This window comes from Thermobia domestica, chromosome 3 (assembly GCF_964235325.1).
Source record: "Thermobia domestica chromosome 3, izTheDome1.hap1.1, whole genome shotgun sequence".
NCBI classification, from domain to species: domain Eukaryota; kingdom Metazoa; phylum Arthropoda; class Insecta; order Zygentoma; family Lepismatidae; genus Thermobia; species Thermobia domestica.
The window spans coordinates 179,209,968-179,235,959 of record NC_137456.1 but is presented as its reverse complement, the minus strand read 5'-3'; the positions used below and the strand labels follow the sequence as shown (position 1 = coordinate 179,235,959).

Genomic DNA, 25,992 nt, shown 5'->3' with positions numbered 1-25,992 from the left:
GCTGTGGCACGTGCAATTGTCTTGGCATTATACATTGTATAGGATGGTTGTTCTGCAGGGTCATTCGGCTCAACGTCCGAGCTACAAGTCGAGTCACCGAAGTACACGGTCGCTTTCTATTTCCCTTACTGGGTGAATGAAATGCTGGAAGGTCGTGGTGTTTATGTCGATTAATTATGTTCTTGATAGTGATTGACCCCAATCCATATCCATTTTCCATGCACTGTCCTGGAATCTGTGTCACGAAAAACTTGTCGTGGGAAAGTGCTATGACGTAGCCTTTTCAAAACCGGTTAGCCTTGAAAGCCATGATACACACACCACACACGCGAACTCGACGTGATACTAGAGGTCTTCGCTTTCTCCTGCTGTTTGAATCATTCGGATCGGTCGATTCTGTGAGCAGGGAGTTAAGGTTTAAAGTTGGACACACACAGACAGCAACCTTGTGTATAATCATTTATCTGATTGTTAGAAATACGCACGTTATACTAACTGTTATACTGATTTTAGTTACATGGATAATTAAGAGATTTATGTTAATATACACATTTTGTTACTAAATGCTATACATTAATGGCAGCCAATATAAGTGTAAGCCTAGGAAACGTAGCTTACATAATGTTGCTATGTGGTACTTTTTCATAAGTGGTGTGGTTAACTAGTTTTGGTGTTAAGCTTATTTTTTCAATTTGGCGCATTCGATAGGATAACAATACATTCATTTAACAGTCTGATAATGCTTATGTCTCTTTCTAAGCACTTACTGCCACCAACCTTACTCCGCCTAACATTGAAAGAATGAGCTTAACAGCATAAAAATAGTTAACCATAGTACTTATGGGGGGAAATACCACACAGCAACATTATTTCAAATCAATTACGTTTCCTAAGTTTATATTTTTATTAGCTTCCATCAACGCACAGCATTTATTAACAAAATACGTAAATTTAACATAAATCTAACTATCCATGTAACTGAAATCACAGCATAAGTGTTACAATAACATTATCTCAGTTCTACAATCAGATAAATGTTTATACTTTTTCTTTAAGCTCACCAGCTTTATTTTTAATTATTTATCCGCCTCACAGCTATTTAGGTCTCGGACCTTGAATATTATTTAGAGGAGACATTAACATTACCTTCCAGAACCATAGTAAAACGATGTAACTGACCATCTATTGCTTAGGAGATATCAACCCAGGTTCATCGATGCGGACACCATCAGCACACACAATTGTTAGTGATTGGACGTTGAGTGTGAGTAAGAGTGCGTGATAAGCAGTTGTACTGAACCACCTTCTCTACGCAGACAAATTGTACACTAAGTAGTCAATTTTTAGACTGATGGGTGTATTTTCTACAATTCGAGTCACAGAAACCTAGGCTTCCTTGCAGACACAAAGTCCAAAAAGAAATCAGCATAGATCCTTACGAGTTCCCTTAGGTCTCATTCATTTTCCACGATTTTTTGTCACAGACAGGGTTAGAAATTGAACGATAATATTACCGTATGCATATTATTTCGTGACTGTATCAGCATGATTTCAGATTTTTCAAGAAAGGGAATTTCGTATCTTCGAGAGGATCTATCCCCCTAGGCAATCCCCTGAAATCAGCACTTGAGATGAAAATGTATCTGCTTATTCTTTAAGAAAATATAATTTTAAGCCGATTTCGTACATGATCTATATTTTAAATCTAGAAACTTAGAAAAACAGAGAAAGAAGCAGAGGAAATATCACTTCTACAAATAGACTAAGATGACTAAACATCTGTTAACTGTTTTACCAATTCGAGTGTTCCCACGATATGCCCTTGTCCAGTGACCTACATTGGAGCCAAAATTAAGGAATACTTTATTAAAAAACTCGTCGAAATCAGCAGGGTGCAAGCTGTAATATTTGAAAACATTCTGCTGTTTTCTGGCAACATGTGACTGATTCTATCCATTTACGGTTTAGTGTTTGTTTCCAAAAAGGTTGAAGAACTCAGGAAACCAAGTAAAATCACATTTTCCTGGAGTGTTCAGTATTACACGCTTTATGACAGTAAATTTACCTCAAAGTAAAACCGAAAAAAAAAAAAAAATAAAAAAAAAATTGAAGAGCCAAAATGCGTTACTAAATTTTGATGATGCATACGGCGAGATTTTCTTTTCTTTTTTATGGACAAAGCGGATTCTTCCTTATATGGGATTTCTTTAATATTTTAGAAAATGGGATCAAGCTGTTGCTTTCGCAGTGTTGTTATACTATTGGCAAGATGCCGCCTTTAGGTATCTTGAAGGGATAAATATCTCAAAATCTTGTAATTTGGACTTAGCGTGTTTTTCCCTTGTACCCTTTATATATATATATATATATATATATATATATATATATATATATATACACTCTGTAAAGAAAAAATAGCGACACTTGCTCTAATATGGTTTTCTCAACATACTTTAATCAATATGAATTTTTACATGAATTCCTGATAATATTACAAGGCATATTCCTAATGAGCAGTTCATTCTTAATACTTGCGCCGGAGTTTCAGGCTTTTGACATGAATTTAGTGAATTTATATGCATATATAAGTAGCTATGTGTGTTTTGAGCAAAATCGTTTGTAGGAAGAGTAATTCATAAAACTGAAAAAGATCAACAACAATAGCAGAAAACAAGAAATGGAATTTCTTTAGGGTAAGACATATTGTGTGCAAACATCGAGAAGTACGATACACCAAACTAGTATTTTGTATGTGCACCATGGGCTTCCCGCACTGGTAACAAAGCTATTGCAAAATGCAACCTCGATATCACGGAATAACACCCGGATTATCTGTTCCTTGAATTCCATTCTATTTGAGATATTTGTCTATTGAAATTTCTACTCATATTGATCCACAAATTTTCAACTGGATTCATGTCGGGTGGGTTTGTAGGCCACACGAGTCTCTAAATAGTCATATTCTTGAACCACGTATTAACAATTTTGGCTCGGTGACATGAAGCATTATCGTCCTGGGAAAGGTAGTCCATATCTTCTTCAGAAAAGTCATCTTTAGCTGTTGTAAGAACTTTACGTGCCAGAATTTGAAGATATTTTCGTGCATCAAACGACCCTTCACATATATCCGTCGTTCTGACGTCTTTAACGGTGAACCATGCCCATATCATCACTCAGTAACTGAATATTTGAATCTCTTAAACAAAATCATTGTCAAGTTCCTTGCTTGTTCGTATCCACAACTTCACACCACTATCGTTTCCCACTATTCTAAACTTCTTATCAATGAAGAAAACGACATGCTTTCAGTTGTCATAAGTCCAAGTTGCATATCGACTCACAAAACTACATGTTGAAGTCCTCTGTGTTTTGTCAGTTTCGACTTTCTACGCGGTTTTTTCTTTGTAATATCCTCTTCATACAGTCAAGACAATACAGTTGTACAAGTAACTGCAGTTCCAAGATCATGTCAAACTACAAAAGCGATTTTTGGGGAAATCACTCATTAAATCTGCGGTGCTATTGATTTCATTTAGCAATCTGCTCTGGGTGATGCTTTCTTTTTTCTTTCACACTGTTGACGAAGGGACGATTTGTTATGCTGTTTGCACTTGTGAATTACTCTTCCTGCCGTAGAATGATGGATTTTCAGAATTCCATCTATTCCTTTAGAGATTTGCCACAACTCACATTTCTTACCCATCTTATTTGTTTACAGTCCACATGTAGCAACAATATCACACATAAACAACACTGCACAACAAAAATTTTGCCACTTGACACACTGTCCAAACAATGAGAAAGCAAAGAACAATCATAAAATGCTATTTACCTCAGCCTACACATCACAAATGCAATGCAGAATTCTTACTACAATAATTTACGAGACGCACTCAGTGCCATCTATCGAAAATACTACTGATACACAAACAATTGACAAGCGATGTCCTACACCACAGGTGTCACAGATAACGCAAATGAACTATCCCACTCTTCATTTCCTTCTATTCCTCTTCTAACGGGCTGCAACTATGGTTTTCTGTGTAAGTTAGTTTGAGAATTGAGGTGTCGCTATTTTTTCTTTACAGAGTGTATATAGGTAATGTTTTATATATTGTTACTTCTATTTTAAATTAGGACCCAGGAAACTGAAAGATTTATTTCAATTTATACATATTTCTGGGCATTACTGACATTTATGACCTTAAGCCAAACACTATGAAGAATGACATCCTTTGGTGAGCACACTATCCGAGAAAGAAAGAAGGGAATGGGGAAGAAGAAATGGATAAAGGAAGAAAGCGGCTTGGGACCTGTATGTTAGGTATCATCCTGGCATTTGCCGGTGTGAATGAGGGAAGCCCGGGAAAAACGTAATTCACAATGGTTGGCCTAAAAATGATGTTACATCTCTTCGACCGAATGTCTCCACCAAGAATCGAACCGGGGACTGGTCACCCAAAGACGAGAGCGTTAGCGCGGGCCACAAAATTAATTTTAAAATTTGACACTCTCGTTCTGAAATTTCATGGTACAGTCCGCAGCAAAAAACCTGCAACATGAGCATGTAAGTTTATTGTGAAACGACAAAGTCTTTTGCTCCAAAATAAGTGTGCAGGGGAGGACGTCGAGGTTTCTTATGGTGTGATTCGTGCCACTTGACGTTATGTTGATTCCCTGGGCTATTAGGCGTAGTTTCACAATACACTTACGTGTTCATGTTGCAGGTTTTTTGCTGCGGACTGTACATCACCGACTCCTAATTACATTTTCCTTACCATTTTTTTCTTTCGTTTGCCTAATTCCTATTTTTTGAGTTTCTGTGTCTTCGATTCTTCCATACCTAATATTCTTGTTTAGCTCTCTGATCAAAATGACACAGTCCACTTAGTCTAAAGTCATTTTTTGATCAAAATATCACAGTTTTCCTAATCGACAGTCTTTTACAACTAAACAATACATGTAATTTCTTTGTCTTTTTGGTAGCTTTTCACAGGTTATATTTTGTATACTAGTAGCGTCTTCTATACCCTTTCCCACCGTAAACCGAAACTGTTCCTCTTTAAATTTCTCAGTTGTTCTGATATAGTTCTACTCTACTGTTCAATAATTTCGCCGCATTGGGAACTTTACAGTTTTTGCATTTATTTCAAAAGGAATTATCCTAGTCTATTGACAAATCCCCGGTTTTCCCTCATTCATATATTTCATATCATTTTTTTCTTCTTGCAAATTCTTCATTTACTCAATAAGCATATGCTCTATCTCAGGCGTTTCATAGTTTCTTATGTCCCTAAAAGCTTGTTCCAACTCGGTTCTCGGTCTTATAAATTCTTTGTTCTCTTTATTTTCTTCTTTCTTATCTTCATTTAGATTATGAAGTCGGTTCTTTCTACTTCTATACATTCTACTACTTCTTTCTATTTCTAATTATTTTTACCACCTACCTAAAACTTCAATATCTTCTCTATGTTCTCAGTCTGTGACACCTCCCTCCTTGACGGACACCTTCACAATACGGTCTAACCGTTTAATTTCGGCAAATATATATTATTATAGGGAAGAACACTCCCTTTTATGAACACTGATATTCTTTTTTTATATCTCCAAGGTTTCAGTAAGCTCTTCATAACAGAAAACAATTACTCTCAGCTCATACATGTTTAGCACAAGAAACACTTTCTGCAATTTGAAAATAAATCTTAAACTGATCCAGCAGTTACAAGCAAAGTCGATCAGAAACTTATGTCCGCAAGAGTACAAGGTAGACAACTATTGCACACTTTTTTACAAGAAATCCATAAAACATCGTAGGTTAGTTTTAGTACAATTTGTGAAGGAATTAAGAAACTTCCACAGAAGTATGACTTTTTGTTTCTTGACAAAGGAGCATATTCCTGTCATTTCCCAATAATTCGAATTACAAGTACAGTATTTCGGTGTTAGCCTAATATACACATTCAACTAACGCATTCACTATCCTTTGCTTACAATTACCAATGAGCTGTGAATAATCTACATATGTAACCTCTCTATAACGGACACCTCTCATTTACGCACAAATAATTATGCCCACCAGTGTCCGTTACCCAGAGGTTTCACCGTACTGGCATACTCGGTCTCCTTTTCTTACTTCCATTGATGCTACTTCTAAACACATATTCTGTTCATATTTTCCTTCGATTTCAAATTTCTCTGCCTCTTCATATTTGCTTCTACAATATGCTTACCTAGCTCCGTTCCAATTATATGCATAACAACGAAGTGGAATTCATACTAAACGTCTTATTTATCGGATGCGTCAAGAATTTTCTGCGTTGTACAGGATTATATTTTAACTGACAGAATCCTAATTTACTCGTCTTAATCTTTAAGAACATCGCCATGCTTTCTTGACAATTGGTCAATTATGCTACTAACTTCGTGTACATCGAAAGCTTGATATAAAGATGTTCGTTTTGGGGACAACTATCAGCTTTTCCATCCACTGTCATTGGAGGACCTGCATTTACTAAAACTGAAGAATTATCGTTTTCATCTGTGTATTTCCTCCTCCCCCCACAATGTTTTCTGTGGAAATATCAAGGCTCGCATCTTCAGAACCATGCGAAGCGAGAAAAGGTTACACATTTTTTTATTTTATTTTATTAAAGTACGTTACTTGAATTTCGACCTAAATGGTTTTATTCCATCAGAAAATAACTAAATAAAATCTCGAATCAAACAGTTCCTTTTAAAGTCGAAATCAAATAAAGCGTTTAGAAGATTGGAAGGACAATTTAGGTCTTTTTATGATAATACAGTATCAAGTCAGATAATTCTTTATGCTCAAGAATTAAAAACGAAAACAATATGAAAACAAGTCATTGCTACTATTTTCTAGAAATCTGTATATATTTATTGTTCAGAAATATGCCATGATTTGAAGTCTGTGGGCTTTGTCTTGGTTTGGGACACTGAGGACTGTAATTTATGCCTATGCTTGAGTACGTTATATTTTGCTCACGACAGCTGTTCCATTACGAATACCAACCCATCGTTGTTCAGGAAGAATAACCTATATTTCCATAACAGCCTGTATATAAAAGAAAATTTTGTCAACGATAAAGTGGACCAAAGATTATTTGTATTATGGAAGTACATGCCAACACAAGAGCATAATACAAAGACATCATACTTTCGAAATTTAAACATATCGCAGCTAGTATTAACATAGTTACTTCTCGTACCTGGAGTACAGCAACATCTTCAACAAGCCTCAAAAATACGAATAATACCAACTCTGTTTGGCTTTCTCCTTGTCTACAAACTTCACTTAATTCGGACAAGAGATCAGGCCACTGTTGTGGCCATTCACGTTTTATCATTTCCACAACGATTCGGGATAAAGCATCCTTTATATGAGCTTGTTCCTGAAGTAATGGTTCAGTTCCATTCTGCATTAACTTCATCGCATTTTCCTATAAAGAAAGAGAGAGAGAGAGGCAAATAGTACATCATAGTAAATACTTTAAAAAAAATACTTAGTCTAACTAAAGAATTATGCACTCACTGAAAACTTAAAAGCTAATGAATAAACCCTGAAATTAATATATTTTAAAAACTTACACAGTGTGCACGTCTTCTGAGCTATACACAATGCGTACATGCACTTTGCTTATTGCATTACCATTTACCCAGGTGGTTCTTAATATACAAAAACTTAAGAATGCGTAATTTATCGTTTATATCCTTTGGAAAACACATGCAGTTGTTTTAAATTGTGGTGTGACAGTTTTACTATGAAATAAATGGTTTAATTTTGGGGGTATTTCTTCTTTCTTTCAAAACCTCTTTATCTGAAATTTCACGTATATACAAAAAGACTTGTTTTCAAGTTAGACTAGTATAGGTATTAAACAAACATTACATTGTTCATACACCGACTGCATTACTTCTTCCTATTATAAAGTAGCTAAATAATGCACGGAAACTTCACAGCCATTAAAAAAAAAAAGTTCAAACTAATTTTGTTTCAATCTTTACTGAGGAAATCAAATGCAATCTCTGGTACTTCTCGAATGTTAAAAAATTCAATATTTTTTCGATTATAAAATGCTTTCACGATAACTATTATGAATGGACTACAAAAACATATAAGCTATCATGAAGTACTACTCATTTTGCACTATTTTAATTACTTCATAAGTGTTTGAAAATCTGTGTGGAAAGATTTTAATATATTCTACAATGTTTGCAATGTTTTTTTCTTTATTTCGTTCGTTCTTCAATGCTGTTAGCTAACGTCCATTATTCTTTTTCAAATCACAATTCTTAAAATTTTGCATACTTTAATACATAAATGAAGTACTCGTGCTACAAGTATGATGCTATGATCACTAATTGTAACACATACTGTTACTTACCTTAATGAAGAGCTTCTCCGCTTGGCTCATATCGTTCCAACGATATTTGACACAGTGTTCCATAAGCTGGAGTCCAAAGTGCCGTACAATGTGAGAATTTTCTCTGCGAGCTAGGTATAAACCACATTGTGCACAATATGGAGACGTTTCTTTAAAGCGTTCGCATGCATCGTACGCTGCTAACCGCTTATCATGTTCAACATATGGATCCATTATTACATCGACAGCTTCAACTAACTGTGAAGCTAAACGTGCGATTTCTGGTGTACAATCCATGATTTCTCACATCTAATCTAAAAAGAAAAAAACAGGTAGTTTTAAGGGAAAAAATATTTGATGCCAAAACAAGAACTTACATTTATCTTACCTCCGAAACAGCTCTTTAAAGTGGCGGAATCGTCTCATGATTAAGCTCGCTAAGAAGTGCGTTGCTAAAAAAGAATGCCTGATTCTTTTTCTCCGAATTAGTCTGAATTTCTTGGTACTTTAATTTAAGGGAAACTATTTCTCATGACTACTGAAAGATGCTATATATGTAAATATATAATTTTGTGTATAGAACTCTTTTACGTGGAAAACATTCTTTTTTTCTATTTATTGAAACAGTCCTTTTTTCTATTTAATATATGTCCCCACGTGTTACTGCGAACAATATTTTGCGTTCTTTCTTCTGTGTCTTTCATACGGAATTTGTCTCAGCTCAAAGTCTCATATGAAATTCTAACAGCTCTTATGGATATCATATTGAACTACTCCCACTTTTTTTCCATCGGTCAAGTATCAGAAAACGCTGAAACTAATATTTACTTATTTTAAATGAAAAAGCTAAATAACAAATTTCATTCCCTAAATCTAAGGTATTTTGAGATATGTGCATCGTAGTGAAGCACTCTGACAGTGGGTCAAATGCCAAAAACTGACGAAATAACTATGTAATTATTTAAAATAAAAAGTTCAAATATCGAACTTCATGTATCTAGCTTTAAAGGATTCTGAGTAAGGACATTATAATTGCATCCCCCCCCCCCCATTTCACCTCCTTCCACGTGGAATTTCCAAAAATCTTTCCTTATTAGTAGCTTACGTCGCAAATCCTATACGCTATCGAAATTTCAAGTTTCCAGTTTAAGCAGTTTGGCTTAGTCTTTGATCATTCATTCAGTCAGAGATACTAATTTTATATCTACAGACTAAATATTTCCTATAATCCCTATCAGTATTTCGCGAAAATCATCCCGGGTGAAAAGTGGCAAAGAACTGCTTCCAAAGAGGGGCACCGGACATTTAGGAAATTTGACAACCATACAGCTGAGAGTAAGTGCAAAATCTGTGTCATGGCGTTTATTCTAGTATTATTAGTGAGTAAAATAAATGTTAAGAGAAGTTAACAAAATAAAACATATAACTCATAAAATGTGTACTTCTTAAACACATTTTTATTGTATCCTTAAGACATGAAGATATTGTGATACAATGCACAATTTTCGTAATACAATATTTTCCTAAGGATTTATTGTGTGCCAAGCATCTATCGGCATGAATCTGCGATGAATCGGCTAATTTCTCACTTCACCCATTGACAATACAAATACGAGAGTATTTACAAAAGTTCCCGACCTAAAACTGAAATATCGCGCCATTGAAGTTGTTTATGGCTTCTGTGCCATCTATAGAGGAAGTAATGAATCAGTTTCAATTGTCTTACTCTGTTGGAGTTTGTTGGAGAGAGTCGCTTGACTCAGTCGCTGAGAGTTGAGTTTGCATGACAATGTTTCGGTCCAATGTTGTTGCCAAGGATGCAGTGCTAAATCTCGGCTGTACGGTGGGTGAGATGCTAAATCTTCTTGACGCTACGGTCTTTTCCTGCAGCCTTGGCTTTCACTGCACTTTATTATTTAGTTATTTATTTGGTCCAGTTTTGAAAATATAAGACAAGCGAGGACTCTGTTCCCTGATAAGGTTGTAAAATCACGTTAATTTAGATTAATATTTAAATTTTTTTATATCATAAAATTGCTTGAAGTGAATTTTTAAAATAACAGTTTGCAGTACGTTTCCTAGTAGTACGTAAAAATCAATAGTGTAAATGTTAAAATCAACAAGAAGACTGTTAAAACAAAAAAATTACTCGACAGTTTCAGCACTCTGAGTGGACAAAGCGTAAGTGACATTTATTTCATTATTTTGCAAACCCGTAAATAATTTAAATAAATTACGGTGTGAACAAAAAGAAAATACACTAATTAACACAATTAATTTGTTTGCACAAAACTCAAGAGGTGGTGAATAGAATTACAGTAGCGCACCGTAAAACAATCGGTGCCGATTTTTCTGTTTACACGTTTCGAAGACATAATAACGTAATAAATAAGATAAAAAAAAAAAAAAAAAAAGAAAGAAAGAAAGAAAGAAAAAGATTCCGGCTAGCATCACGTCTGCGCTTCAGGATGATTTTAAAGTAGATCGAAATATTGTGAGCATACTTACATAAACATGAATAAAAGTTAGGGGTACAAAATAAGACTTTAACGAAGTAACATATTATGAGTAGGTATCAACGGACAGAACAAAAGTGCTGAAAAGTACTGTCACACTGGACTAGTATGTGACAATTTTGATTGAAAACGTATTTCCAAAGCACAGTCACATTTCTTAAAGGACTATAGCGAAACTTCAGTTGATTTTAACATCTCTTTCAGCATCGAGGCTATATGAGACGGGACCTACTGATTAACGTGGAATTTGAACCACACGAGCTCCGGCGGGAATCGAAGCCGGGTCTCCCACGCCAAAGGCCTACATAAGTCAGGACGAAGCTCAAAAGCATCATTGGTCTAATGATTCCTATACCTATTCCTACCAGTACTTACACACGTTTTACTAAATCTACAGACCTGACTATTTCCAATTTGTGTGTGGTATCACATGACTCGGATGATAATATCGCATTTGTTTATGCGACTGGAAAAGCAATAACTTGCTGTGTATAATATATATATATATCATAAATGTAAACTACCTTAGTGATGGATGTGCTGCGCAGTACAAAAATTGTAAAAAATAAATAAATAATTAAATAAATAAATAAATAAAAATAAATTGTTTTCATTATGAGAATTTCTTTTTAAGAGCATCATAGTCGTTTTTTTTGCTACAAGTCTAGTAAACCTCCATGTGATGGGATTGTTGAACAATTAACGCCTGCTGACCAAAGAAAACCTTCGAAGATGTTCTACTTATTATTTAAATACAGCAACAAAAGTTTTAACTATTTATAGTTATATCATAGAACATATACATTTTAGCTTGCTGAAAAAAAAAACCTCACACATACACGGAAACTGTTACAAATCCGTATTTTTGGAGGAAAACTACTCCTGAAATACGATCATATTATCCATAACCTCTCTCTCCTAAGCCAAACCTCAACTGAGATGAAAGGAATCGAGTCAGTGCTGATCCAATTTCAGTTCCATTTTTCTGCTGAAAAGGAATCTTCTCCAATAAGCATCGCGGACATCGTCTCTAATTCGTATTTTGTATGTGTTTTCGATAACGATTAGTTTTTCGAGTTAACATGATTTAAAGATGAAGATAAAAGTTATGTTGAAGTAAAGTTAATGCACTCTTTTGAACCGGTTTCATCCTTTTACTGACTTTGTGGAGGAAAAGAAGACGTGGTTCATGTTCCAGTATGTAATATTATTTGTTCTTTGCGTTCATCCTCTATCAAAGATATTGGAATATAATATTTTTTTAGACAAGAAAGTTCAGTTTGTGGTAAACAGTAAAGGCTGTGGTTTGCTTAAACGTAGTATCTCCAGTTTCCAACAATGAAATATAATTGCTATGACTGTCATATGTTGAGGTAAGAAATTCTTTTCATAGCTGAAAAGTTCGTGATTGATGATTCCGTTTGAAAATTTGTGAAGAATAATGTAACTAACGTACGAGATCGTGTTATTAGTCCTGGTCATGCACTAGGTATTGGTCCTGTCGCTTCTATTACTACATTGTCTGTTTATGAAAGTACGTCTTACTGATGGAAAAACTGTAAAATAATAGTAAATACTAAAAATAAGCTGGTAGGGCTCTCCCTGCCATATAGCCTTCATTTGTATCTAATTTAAACAATAATAGATCATAGATTTGGAATTTTATTCATTTTTTTAAAACTACTTTCATTATGTAATATTTCGAAAAGGAGAAAAACTATTATAAAACTTCAAAAACGAGTGATTCTGTTTTTATCTTCCTCCTCTGGGATCCCAGACACTTCAACTTCAACAAAACGTATACTTAGTGATTACTTGAGACCTGTGTGATTGCATCGAGGAAACAGTATGCCAATATCTTGCTCGCATTAATGGAAATATCACTTTACAGACAACATACAGAGCGGGTGCGTCGGCCCGTCCGGCTTAAACGAGAATTTTTAACCAAACATTAAAAGAAAATAGTTTTATTTCACAGTATTTTAGACCTTCAGCTTTAATTTTCAAAAAAGTGGCACAGAAATTGTTTTACTTCATAGCAATAACGCATATTACGTAAAGTGAAAAAAATTACCCCCAAAAACAACTAGTAACGGTGCATGTCTCACCCTTAATATACAGTAACCTTTATATATTTTTTAAAATAGCTCTACACACTTGTATGAAGTTCTGCAGAAAACTCAAAGTGATACATTGCTCACATACTGAAAGATATTTTTTTGTATTACGTCCTACGCAATATTAGATGGCCTTGATAAGAACCGTAATGACTACAGTTCTGAAGCTTTTGTTTCCTATTCCTCACAAACTATTAGAACGGGTCCTCGGTTCGATCCCAGCTAGCGCCAAGTGAGGTTTGTAGTGGACAAACACCGTGTACGTGGGTTTTCTCAGGATTCTGTTTTCTCCCACTTCCTTCATTTTTCATCATCAGAGATAAAGTTATTCATACCTGTATAAACAGTATCTGTTGTTGGGGGGGGGGAGGGGGGGCTGGAAATAACGTACAAAATCCAATGTTTGTAGTTGGTATATCAAACTTCGAAATAATTTGGTGGAAAAGAGTTCATCCGCGGCACATAGCACTTGCCGGTAGTGAAATGTCGATATTTACATCTTCATGTTCCATTCTATCGGTGTAACGTGGGTTCCTGTCACCACGGCATGGCGCGTCCTCAGGTTGCGGATCGAGGAGAAGGCCTCTAGATATAGAGGTTAGCTGCGAATATGCTGAATAAACAGTCGCGGACAGACGACTAAGACTGGTCCTCCAGCTGAGGGTTTGGGTAAGGCTAACAACCTCATCCTGTAAAAAAAGGAACTTGTTCAGAAACATTCACAAAGCCTCGGACAAGGGCTGATAACTTAGCACGATCTCAGCAAAAGAAAATGGACATGAGATCTGGAACATGGAATATTAGGGGTTTTTTTTTTTTTTTTTTATCTATCTATCTATCTATGATTTCAGTTGGAATAGTAGTCTGAAGAAGGAAATGAAATAATTCCGAAACTGTAACATTTCTCGTTAATTTATAATAAAGAATATAGACAGCCTTGTAAGAAAGTTATGTTTAATTTATGTAGAAGTCTTTATAGGGCAGGCGCGTTAAAATCTGTAACGAGTGAGTTAGAGAAATACAGAATGGACCTAGTAGGAGTTCAGGAAGTTAGGCGGGAAGGAAATGGATTTGTGAATTCCGGAAATTTTACGTTCTTTTACGGGGAAGGATATAAAAATCACCAGTTAGGAACAGGGTTTTTCGTTCACAAACGAATATTACCAGCAATTAAACGGGTTGAATTTGTTACTGACAGATTTTCTTTTATTACTCTTAAGGGACGGTGGGGTGATATTATTGTTTTAAATGTACATGCCCCAACTGAAGATAAGGATGACAATATAAAAGACAGTTTTTACGAAGAAGTGGAACGGATATTTGACCAACTACCGCGATACAATATGAAAATTCTATTAGGGAATTTCAATGCGAAGGTAGGACGAGAGGATATTTTCAAACCGATTATAGGGAACGAAAGTCTGCATAAGGAAAGTAATGACAACGGTGTTAGACTCGTGAACTTTGCAACATCCAAAAACCTAATCGTGAAGAGTACAAAATTCTCACATCGCGACGTTCATAAATACACTTGGACATCACCAGACGGAAAAACATAATCAAAGTGATCACGTTTTAGTAGATAGAAGAAGGCAATCTAGCACCATTGATATTCGGTCGTTTAGAGGGGCTGATTGTGACACTGATCACTACCTGGTAGCAGCGATAATACGAGAGAGACTATCGTTGAATAAAGGTAATATTCTATGTCCGAAAACGGAGAGATTTAATTTAAAGAAATTAGAAGAGAGCCAGGTAAGAGAGGAATACCAGATTGAAGTTTCGAATAAATTCTCGGTTTTACAAGATTCGGAGTGCACTAGTGTTGAGGATACTTGGATTGAAATTAGAGATAGTATTAAAAGTTCAGCAAAAGAAAAATTGAGACACGCGGAAATACGTAAGAACAAACCATGGTTCGACCAGGAATGCATTAAACTAGTAGAGAAGAGAAAACAGGAAAAATTACGCTGGCTACAAAACCCGAAAAAAATAACTACACAAAATTTCGCAGATATCAGTTGGGATACTTCCAAAACTTTTAGAACAAAGAAATGCGATTTTTTGAAAGTTAAAATTAAGGAACTTGAAGATAATAGTGAAAATAAAAATATTCGGGACATGTATAAGGGGATCAGCGAATTTAAGAAAGGCTATCAACCTCGTGCTTATATATTAAAGAAAGCTGACGGAACTGTTCTCACTGATACGGATAGCATCTTAAATAGATGGAAAAATTTCTTTGACGATTTACTGAACACGCAGCCAAAAACTAATGTGCGTGGAGAAAACGAGATACACACTGCAGAACCGTATATTCCAGAACCCAACCGAATAGAAGTAGAAACCGTTATAAAGAAATTAAAGAAACACAAATCTCCGGGTGTAGATGAAATTCCGGCTGAGTTAATTTTAGCTGGAGGCGAAAAATTGTGGAACAAGATACACGAACTCATTCTCCTTATCTGGAACAAGGAAGAATTGCCACAAAAGTGGAAAGAATCAATCATTGTTCCAATTCACAAGAAAAGCGACAGAACTGACTGTAATAATTATCGAGGCATTTCTCTTCTGTCAACATCCTATAAAATCCTTTCAAATATTCTATTAGGAAGATTGACCCCATACGTAGATGAAATTATTGGAGATTATCAGTTCGGATTTAGACGAAATCGAAAAGTAAAGTCCGGATAGGAAATTTTTTTGTCCACGAGCTTCCACGTCGAAAATGGCCTGAAACAAGGAGATGCGTTGTCGCCATTATTATTTAACTTTGTGCTGGAATACACTATAAGGAAAATCAAAGATAGCAACCAGGGCCTAGAGTTGAATGGTATTCACCAGGTCATGGCATATGCTGATGATCTAAATTTAATAGGGGATGATAGAAGAACAATAGAAAGAAATGCAGAGATCTTATTAAACGCTTGCAGGGACATGGGTTTAGAAGTAAATGCAGAGAAAACTAAATACGTGGAAGTGCGTCGGGATCGTAATACGACAAATTATGAATGCGTTAAAATATTTGGTCTAGGAATTAATTCGTGCGGGTGGACAAGAGATGGCGCAACGAACGGAGCGTCCCACAGTTCCGTGTATCCACACATGTGTTGCAAACCCCTGTCATCGCGTATCGTTCGTAGTATAGGGCAGTGGATTAAAGCGTCAACAACACCAGTTTGTAGTTAAGTGAACATGGCGCAATTTGTGCCTGATAAAGTGTTTTTGCGGGGTGTCCTGCTGCATTACTTTAACATGCAGAAAAGTGCGACTGAAAGTCATCGTATTTTGGTGGAAGTGTATGGTGACCATGCTCTAGCTGAGCGAACGTGTCAGAAGTGGTTTGCACGGTTTAGAAGTGGTGATTTCGGCTTGGCAGACCAAGAGCGAGCTGGACAGCCAAAAAAATTTCAAGACGAAGAATTGACAGCATTGCTCGAGCAGGATTCGTGTCAAACGCAGGAACAACTTGCAGCAGCATTAGGCGTTGATCAAACAACAGTCTCCAAACGCTTGAAAGCCATGGGAATGATTCAAAAGATGTCACATTGGGTTCCACATGAATTGAAAGACAGAGACGTTGAAAGACGAAAAACCATTTGCGAATTGCTGCTTCAACGACAGAGCAGAAAGGGGTTTCTGCATCGAATTATTACGGGTGATGAGAAGTGGATCCATTACGAGAACCCTAAACGAAAAAAGGCCTGGGTGAAACCAGGTGAACCAGGTCCATCACGACCAAAACGAGATATTCACTGTGCAAAGATTATGCTGTGCATATGGTGGGATATGAAAGGTGTGGTGTACTATGAGCTGCTGCAACCGGGTGAAACTATGAATGGAGAACGTTATCGACGACAATTAATGCGTTTGAAGCAAGCTCTGGCCAGAACACGACCAGAATGGGAGAACAGACATGATAAACTTATTGTTCAACATGATAACGCTCGCCCACATGTCGCAAAACCGGTCAAAACCTATTTAGAAAATGTCGGATGGGAAGTTTTACCACACCCGCCGTATTCACCAGACGTTGCTCCTTCGGACTACTACTTGTTCGATTGCATGAACAACGATTTGATTGGACAGCGGTTTACTTCTTCAGAAGATATCGAAACATGGGTCTCTGACTGGATCGCTTCCAAGGATGAGGACTTCTTTCGCCACGGAATCCGTACATTGCCTGACAGATGGGCGAAAGTGGTGGCTAGCGATGGACAATATTTTTCTTAAGGTATTTATGTATTTTGTGTTTGTACTACAGCTTCAATGTGTGCGTACCAACCGCACGAATTAATTCCTAGACCAAATATTAAATTTATACGGTTTACCCAACATTGCTAGGATCGTCAAATCTAGGAGGCTTAGGTGGGCAGGTCATGTGGCTAGAATGGAAGAAAGCAGAAACGCTTTCAAAGTCTTGACTGGAAGACCAATCGGAAAACGACCATTAGGAAGGCCTAGGCGCAGATGGGAGGACAAGATTAAGATGGATCTCTCAGAGAGAGGAATACAAAGTAGAAATTGGATCCAATTGGCTAAGGATAAGTCAGTGGAGAGCTTTTGTGAACGCAGCAGTGAACCTAAGGGTTCCATACGCCATAGAGTTAGTTAGTTTTTAGTTATTCCATTCTACAAAGGACCCAGACTAAATCATTTACACTATCAACTTCCTTGCTGTATTTCTCATTTGTAATATTAACTTCAACATTCTCTGGATAATATTCTGGCTTCTTTTTTATTTCGACACATTTCTTAACAATCTGACAAGGCATAACTCCATAGCTATTCACTTCTGTTTCAATTACTGGCGTCCTTTCGATGTGATTTGCGAGTTGGTAATGTTCAGTTGATGTTTGGTATAATACCATTGCAGTGACATGCGTTGTTCTTTTCCCATCCAATATTTCCTCTTTAAAGTCGTCATTATCTACAGCTCTATGGATGAAAAGATCAGGATCACGAAGTATATTTGTAGGTAGAGGGACACTTTCTGCTTTATTCTTTATTATTGAAAATGAAATGAAATTTTTGAGTTTTACATCCCACGGTTATGCCGGTTAGGATAAAGGAGACAGTGATGATGAGATATGAATGAAATGGTGGAATGAAGAAAGTGGGAGGAAACGGGAGAACCCCGAGAAACCCCACGCACACGGTGTTTGTCCACCACAAAGTTCACTTGGCGGGGGCTGGGATCGAACCCAGGACCTCAAGCACCAGAGGTGAACGCTCTACCACTGAGCCATTCTTTATTATTATGTCATTGGCTGCTTGACTATCGATCCTTTTCAAGGCTGCATAACTAATGCTATGTCCTAGTTTGTTAAGCACTGTTATTAATAACTTTGATCTACCGTAGTGATGCATGTATTGCGCTAAGGAGATATATTTTGGTGTTAAATCGCCATCAGTAATAAGATAGTATAAATTCATGTAGGTTATATGGAAAAACACTTCCTTCTTACATCATCAGTACTTCAACTATCTGTGTCAAACAAATTTTTAAAAAAATGATTCCCCCAGTGGTGGCAAAACCTCCTCCGAAATCACTGCATGATTACACACAAATCCTTTCATGTTAAATATGTTCACTTTAATTTATTCTTATTCTCTACATCAAGTGAATTTTCATAAATGTTTCGAATGCTTTCGATAAGCTCATTCGATTTAATGGATGTTTTGTAAACAATGGGGAATTTTGACTGATTGAGAGGTTGAGAAAAAAAACAATTTTTCCCCATAGTGCTGAGTCAATATATATATATATATATATATATATATATATATATATATATATATATTACTAACCTGTTGCCTATGATGATATCATTATTATGACATAATTGTTGAAGTCTTCCTCTGAGACTAAAACACTTTCTGTTCAACTCTTCATCTATTTCGGTTAAGAGGCTACAAAAAGCAACATCGATTTCTGAAGCTGATAAAGTTACGTCTGATATGTTCGTTGGTGATTCTATCCTAATATTTTGTGCAGGGTTTTGACTTGCCTTACCCTATTCAAAATATGATAGCAAACAAAGTCATGGTATAATATATCTGTTGCAAAAGTATCCTTTACATTATTACAAGTACTTAGCCTAACGAAGACTTCTTGCCTTTCACGGCACAGTCTTAAAAGTTTTGTAGCACACTACCTCACTTATTCTATATGTTGCCTTAACTTTCTTTTTCGTTTCTTTCTGGCAAAATACATTATTTTTTTTTTTTAAATCATCATCACGCTTTTGTAGAAAACTTCGTTTAAGTAAGGATACTGACGACGATGAGCACGCAGAGACATCGGGCTCGAACAAATCCATTGTCAACTACATCTTCAGTAGCTTGCTGTTTAACTTTATGAGCTACATTATTGACACTAACAAGATGAATAGCAATTTTGGTGCCATTTTAACATAATTCCTTGTTGAATAAGATTACCATCAATGACACTAGAAATGTGATATTTTCTTAAAATACTGGCTTCCCTAATAGAGCCCCTTTCTTCCTAACATATTAGGCACAAATTTTCGTCAAATCCTTTTTCTTTTTATTGTTACTTAGAGGATACGTCATGTAGTGAAATCTTAAACTTATAACTTAACTATTACAAGTACTTTCTCACTAATATAGAGTACCTGATAAATAGAAGACAACGATCAAGGCATCATAAATACACAGTCACTGGACATACACTGGTTTCTAAAACATTCAGTACAACTGTAGACTAATTTTTACATTATTTCCACCATTTGATATCACACGAAAAAGCTCGCGTCCGAACCGTGATGGTCACCGTGGAATACTGATATCTATTACATTTTTTTTTTTTTTTTAAATTTGGAATGTTTTATTATAATAAAGAAAACGGTTATATTACAAATTTGAACGAAACTGTCAATTGTAACAATATGTGATTAAATATGAAATGTAAAATTTTAATAATTATATTACAATAATCTATTACAGTATGTTACTCGACTGAATATGTGATTGTTTACAAATTTTTAAAATTTATAAAATAATAATGATTCATGAAGAGAACGGTGACAATAATATTACCAAAATACTTTCAAAAGGAGTTAAACTGTTGATATCGACTGCGCTTTCCCCGTAAAGTCTTCTCCTTTCAAGATTTCCAAAGCCATGCTACTTTCCTCTCCAAGTTGATTTGACCTGTTGTGCTCTATGCTGAGAATTGGAAAACCAGAATTGGTTTTCTTCCGGTTAACATAGTAATGTTCAATGAATTGCCTAACGCTATGGCTTCCAGAAGATTTGGGGCGCAGATGTATGTTTTTTTTTCTTTTTTTTCTCTCTAACTTTCTTTCCAAAATTTCAATGCTGTTAGAATATTGGTCGTCGACAGGAATTATAAAAGAAAGAATTCTCTACCGGAGGGTAACGTACCCATAATAGCGGCTACGTTCCCTCATTGAATGGCTATGCTAATACGTTGAATTAGAAATGATTTAGCTCGTGTCTCTTGATTTAATGGATATACGTTTGCCGATTTCATGAATAAATTTAGCGCCCACTTGATCCTACGATCCACTGGATTCTATTGCTATTGCAACAAACCAATACTTATCTAGGAGATTAATATATTTATTTCCTTTTTCTTTTGCTCTTCGTGCAGCGATAAGTCCTGCTTTTGTCGATGAAAATTGTAGATTGGAGAGAGCGTAAGTATCTGAGCAAGTGAAATCCCATATCAAAGCCTTTCCTTGATTCCAGGGCACTAATGTCACACCATCCGGCCTTTTTCCGTCTGAACGGCTGCAACCAATTGGTTCTCTCATTGCTGGCCCTCCTGCGGATGTTAAGGCTCTTAAAATAATGTCACCGTCGAATGGCGTGAATGTCTGCCGGCGCTGCTTTAACATGACAGACCGTATAAGCCTCTTTTATCTACGAGAGCGTTGCAATTTTGGCAATGCTGTGGTTCGCATATATAGTTGCTCCTAGTCGAAGGGCGACAGATACTCGGAAACTTTTGTTGTTTAGATGTAGGCCGGAAGAAGGTGAAAGTAGAGCTTGCAACCATGCGATGTTTTCAGGGGACATGACAGCAAGTAACCTGGACTTATCTTCGATGTTATAAGGAGCCTGCAATAATGAAACTAAATGGTAATATACGATGGTAGGCTTTCCAATGCTAATGAAAAAAATACAGGAAATCACGACGAAAAAAAAAAAAGAAAGAAAAAGAGGGTGGTTTCGTGAAGCTGTGAAAAAGGAACATTTCAATTATTAAATAGCTAGAAATAACAAAAAAAAAAAAAAAAATCACATGGAAATTACACCAATTGTTATATGAACATACATTCTACTCTAAATATAACTAAATAGGTAATTATCTCATTACAAAATTTTATACGAGTTTCTTAGTGTTTTCGAACGTAGCTCACCAGTACTAAGCAACGACCATAAGGAAAGTGCAAAAAGGATCTGCACCAGAAAATCAGTGTTTGTAAGTATACATCTCCAAGATGTGAATAATTCCATCACTGGCAAGACCCTATCATTTTTATGTTAATTTTTTAAAGCAATTTTATTAGCTATCGCTTGAATGCTAAGTTACGGCAGTTGAAATTATGTTTTTTTTTTATTTACATACAGTTCTCAGTAATAATGAAATAGTAAATTATTTCTTGTTTAATTATTTTAGCTGTTATAACAAAGAGTGCTCAAATTCCCTTTTCTGCTTAATTCCCTACAGCAATGGCTGCTCCAACTCCAGCATCTGCTTTAGTTCATTCTTCTACTCTTCTACTGATTTGCTTTAGAGATGTTTTATTAATTGTATATGGTGGAAATGCACTGTTGCTGTTGTCCAGGCTATGTTTATGTCTACGAAACACAGAAGAGTCTCCATTCAACCACCCTACTGTGGAGACAACAGGCCCTCCAACCATCCACAGCTTATTTCCTTATGTTATTTTCACAAGTAGAAGTAGCAATGCCACAAAAAATATAGGTGGTTTCGTTAAAATATAGGAGTTTATAGGAAGAGATGCAAATATATAGGAAAAATAGGAAATAAAGGAGCAATGGAAAGCCTGCGATGGGCTCGTCCAAGACCGACTGATTATTTCGACTTTCAGGAGCCGGGGGGTCTGATCTAACTAAAGACCATTTAGCTATACAGTCCAGCACATCGGGGTTAGTGAGTTCTTCATCTTTCATCTGAAGAAGGGTTCCAATCAGTTGTCTAGAACTACAGAAAGAGGCCAGAAAAAACGGGATAGCCAAATTCGTGGCGCGACGGATTCCAAGACCTAAATTATTAAGTTATACTAAGAAATGACTGTACATACCTAAAGAAAAAATGTAATAAATGTCATGACTCAAGGATGAGTAATTAGGAAGAAAAACGACGTTAAATTGTGGACCCCGATGGCAGAACTTTCTTTTGTCTTTCTGCAATGAGCTTTTGTAAATCAAAAAATTTGTGCAGGAATTCCAAAATAAAAAATCAAGATGATACTATCATGTTTTTATTACAGTGTTACATGAACATGGTAAACAGTTTTCAGTGGTATCCCTAGTTCGAGTTCAATCTGTGAAGTCACATTTTTTTTTTTTTTTTAGAGTTTTGCTTTAAAAAAAATATATTAAAATATTTATGATACGATACAACGTATTTTTGTAATGAGAGCAGTTTTAAGGATTTTTTTTCTTTTTAAATCCTGATGGGAGTACACTTACGATAATGTATGTAAGCTGGTCTGTTCCAATATCATCACTAAGTCCATCCTTTGCTGCTGGCCTTTTCTCGATCACATTAATAACCACCGAAGCCCAGCTTTCACATATGGCCTCAGACAATAGTATACTCAAACAAAACATCATTAGCTGTACTGCAACGGATTATTTGTGTCGGAAATCTGTTACTGCAACTTTAAAAAGAGTCTTCAGTTCAAAAAAAAACTTTCCTTCATTTCTTGAGCTGGTTACCAAGTCTTGCATAGATTTAATGAAAAACTTGTATTCAAAAAATAATCTATCCTGATCTATACCTATCAAAAACTGAAACGGGAATATACTCATAAACTCAAAGAAGTTTGAAGAACACGGAAAGTCCTTCTGCTAGCTATTTTTTTCCTCTTGCAATTTTTCTGCAAAGGCGCAGCAAATTTTCTGCGATCACATCGCAGATCGAGGCATGTTCTGCTATGAGGGTTGTAGACTACATTAATTCGCGTATTGATGCGATATTAGGTAAACAGGCAATATGGCGTAATATGTCAGTGTTTCAAACCCACTATTTTAGTAACTAACCTAGGTCATATATGCTGCAATAATAAAGCGAAAGCAGAAAAGTGGAGCGGAAAGAAACGAAACCGATGCTGCATCTCAACCAAATGTAGTTCAGATTTACTTTATGAACGCAGCATGATATGTCTAAAGTGGTACAATATTTTGATGGCAAAAAGCCATACTTTCATTCATAAAATAATCAAGAATCCCCCCCTACCCCAACAACATAGCTTCGCGTCATAACTGGCAATGTCGCATAGCTCTGCCGCATGCAAGGTATGTGCTTCTACGCCATTTGAAGTTCTTTTCCACTATTCTCGTTTATGTGTATACCCCGCGTTGCTGACGCACTTGCTCCCTACGGACGCACCCCAATGCTTGGGAGCAGGCCCTCCTGCTGCGTTCTTTTCTGACTCGTTAAACAGCACTCGTGCTCTTTAGTGGTTACCTAGCACAATTTTAGAGAGTAATACAGTACAAATGCAAATATATTTAGAGAGGAAAAAAGAATGAAATAAAGAAATATTTGGGATTAACTCAGGTTCATATGGTTGTCAATCCGACGCCGCCATCAACGAAGATTGGTCAAAAATTCTATTACGCATGACTGAAAAGAAAAGCATGCAGTGCGATCTCATATACAATCATCTGTTTTTATGAGAGTTGAAGAATTTCCAAATTAACTGTGTGAGAGAACGCCCCCAATGCTTTTCCATTTGATCATGCATTAATATAATTATTTAAAAGTGATCTTCTTGAAAACATGAACTTCAACCTTTTAGTACGATTTGTTTTATTTTGCTAATTACTTAAAAAAAAAGAAAGAATGATTTTTTAAAAGAAAAAAATGTTTCGTTTATTATATATGATGTAGAGCTTATATTATTTAAATTATCTAACCTTTTTCTATTAATTAGCAGGGCTTGAAATTTCTTGCTTGCAAGTACTTGCCAGCAGGGTGGAAAAAAATCATGATTTTTTTGAAAAAAATCATTTTTGTTGATTTTTTTGATTTAAATCGATTTTTTTGATTTAAATCAAATCTTTCTCCTCGTATAATACAAGTCGCGAACTGAAGAAAAAGCATTAGGAATTAGTATTAAATGCCAATTATGCCATTTAAATGAAAGTATTGGGGTTGAATTGTGAATTATCCACAATCGTTAAGCTATATCAATCCCAAACAATGTTTCTTAACCTTTTTAAATTATGGCTCTTTTTAAAGGTAAATTATAGACTTTCAGTCAAGCAGCTACAGCACCATCCCTATTTATCCTAGGATCATGGTATATAGAATAGAACAGCTTTTCAAATGATAACATTCACATTTCTCTATCATATCCCTGAAGCGGAAAATTTTGCGAGTAATCGGAATTTTTTTCCTTTTTTTAAAACAAAATTGATCCCCTCTGGACTCCCCTGTGTAAACGCACAGATCTCAAAATCAACTGGGAAATACTAAGGGGTGCACTAAATGTGTGTACAAAATTTCAAGCTTCTATCTTGAGTAGTAAGGGTTGAGTTGATTGTAGTTTAGCGTACCTTTCAGCAGCGAGGCTATATGAGACGTGGACCTACTGATTTACGTGGAATCCGAACCACATGAGCTTCTGCCGGGAATCGAACCCGGGTCTCCCACGCCATGAGTAGTAAGGGTAAGGGAACTCTTTAACAATGAGCTAAGAGCATTCCCACAATGCCCCAGATGAGCTGGATATAATATAAAAATTTCCTCAGACATCTCTATTTATCCTAGGATCATGATTTGTACATTATTCTCTTCAGAATAAAACAAATTTTCACACAGTACACTTCAAATGTCTCCATCATGTATCTGGGGCGGGTAAATCACGACAAAAGGAATTTTCTGGGTTTTTTTTTTTTTTTTTTTTTTTTTTTTTTTTTTTTTTTTACTTCTGTGGACCCCTCCCTCTGTTTTAAGGCAGGCGTCTGAAACAAATCTGAAAAATACTGAGGGGTGCACTGAGTAAATGTGCATAATTTCAATCTTGTAGATGCAAAAGTAAGCCCGCGAAAAATAATACTCCCCAAATACCCCAATTCCCGTATAAAACAGAATCTCAGGTAACAATTTCCTGAGACATCCTATTTATCCTAGGAGCATAGTACGTACATCATTTTTTTCAGAATAGAACAGCCTTTCAAACAGTATCATTCATGTCTCCATCTGAGGCGGAAAAATCACGAATAAAGCTACTTTTTGTTAAAAATATCCTATTTTAAAAACATTTCTGCCCCTCTGGACCCAGCTGTTTCCACGCAGAGATCTGAAAATTATAATGGGGTGCACTGAACGAGTGTGCAAAATTTCAGTCTTCTAAATGCAAAATGTAACCCGCCAAAAAATAATAATAATACGCATATCAAAAAATATATTTTAAAATTTATGACGTCATTACACACTATGCAGAAAGGCGTGAAAGCATATGTAACGTGTTCTAAAATGCCTCCAGTCTAGAAGAAAACGAAGTAAAAAGCCTTATTGGTACTTTTTTAATTGAATAATGAAGATTCTACCCTATCATCTAAAAATAGGTGATATAATTTAAAAGGTTAAGGATTAAGGAAAAAGTACAGACGCGTTTATCAAAAAGACTTTTTTTTTTTCACAAAAGTTACTGATATTTGGCAGGGGCCTATTTTTAAAAACTCAGAACTAGCTTGCGGCATGAAATACATAAATTTCGCCTA

The 25,992-nt window shown here is 35.8% G+C and overlaps 1 protein-coding gene across 5 annotated transcripts in view; it reads right to left on the bottom strand.

Moving 5' to 3' along the window:
- The window catches only part of Ranbp21 (exportin-5-like protein Ranbp21), a 116,777-nt gene that overhangs the window by 83,534 nt on the left and 7,251 nt on the right, over positions 1 to 25,992 (bottom strand). For 4 of the 5 annotated variants that reach the window (XM_081752041.1, XM_081752045.1, XM_081752042.1 and 1 more), the window contains exons 2-3: positions 8,406 to 8,698; positions 7,230 to 7,460 (exon numbers count right to left, since the gene is read on the bottom strand). In XM_081752041.1, coding sequence (XP_081608167.1) covers positions 7,230 to 7,460; positions 8,406 to 8,681 — 507 coding nt within the window. In that variant the 5' untranslated portion in view covers positions 8,682 to 8,698. The remainder of the gene's footprint in view (positions 1 to 7,229; positions 7,461 to 8,405; positions 8,699 to 25,992) is intronic. The other variant, XM_081752044.1, reaches the window with a different exon arrangement.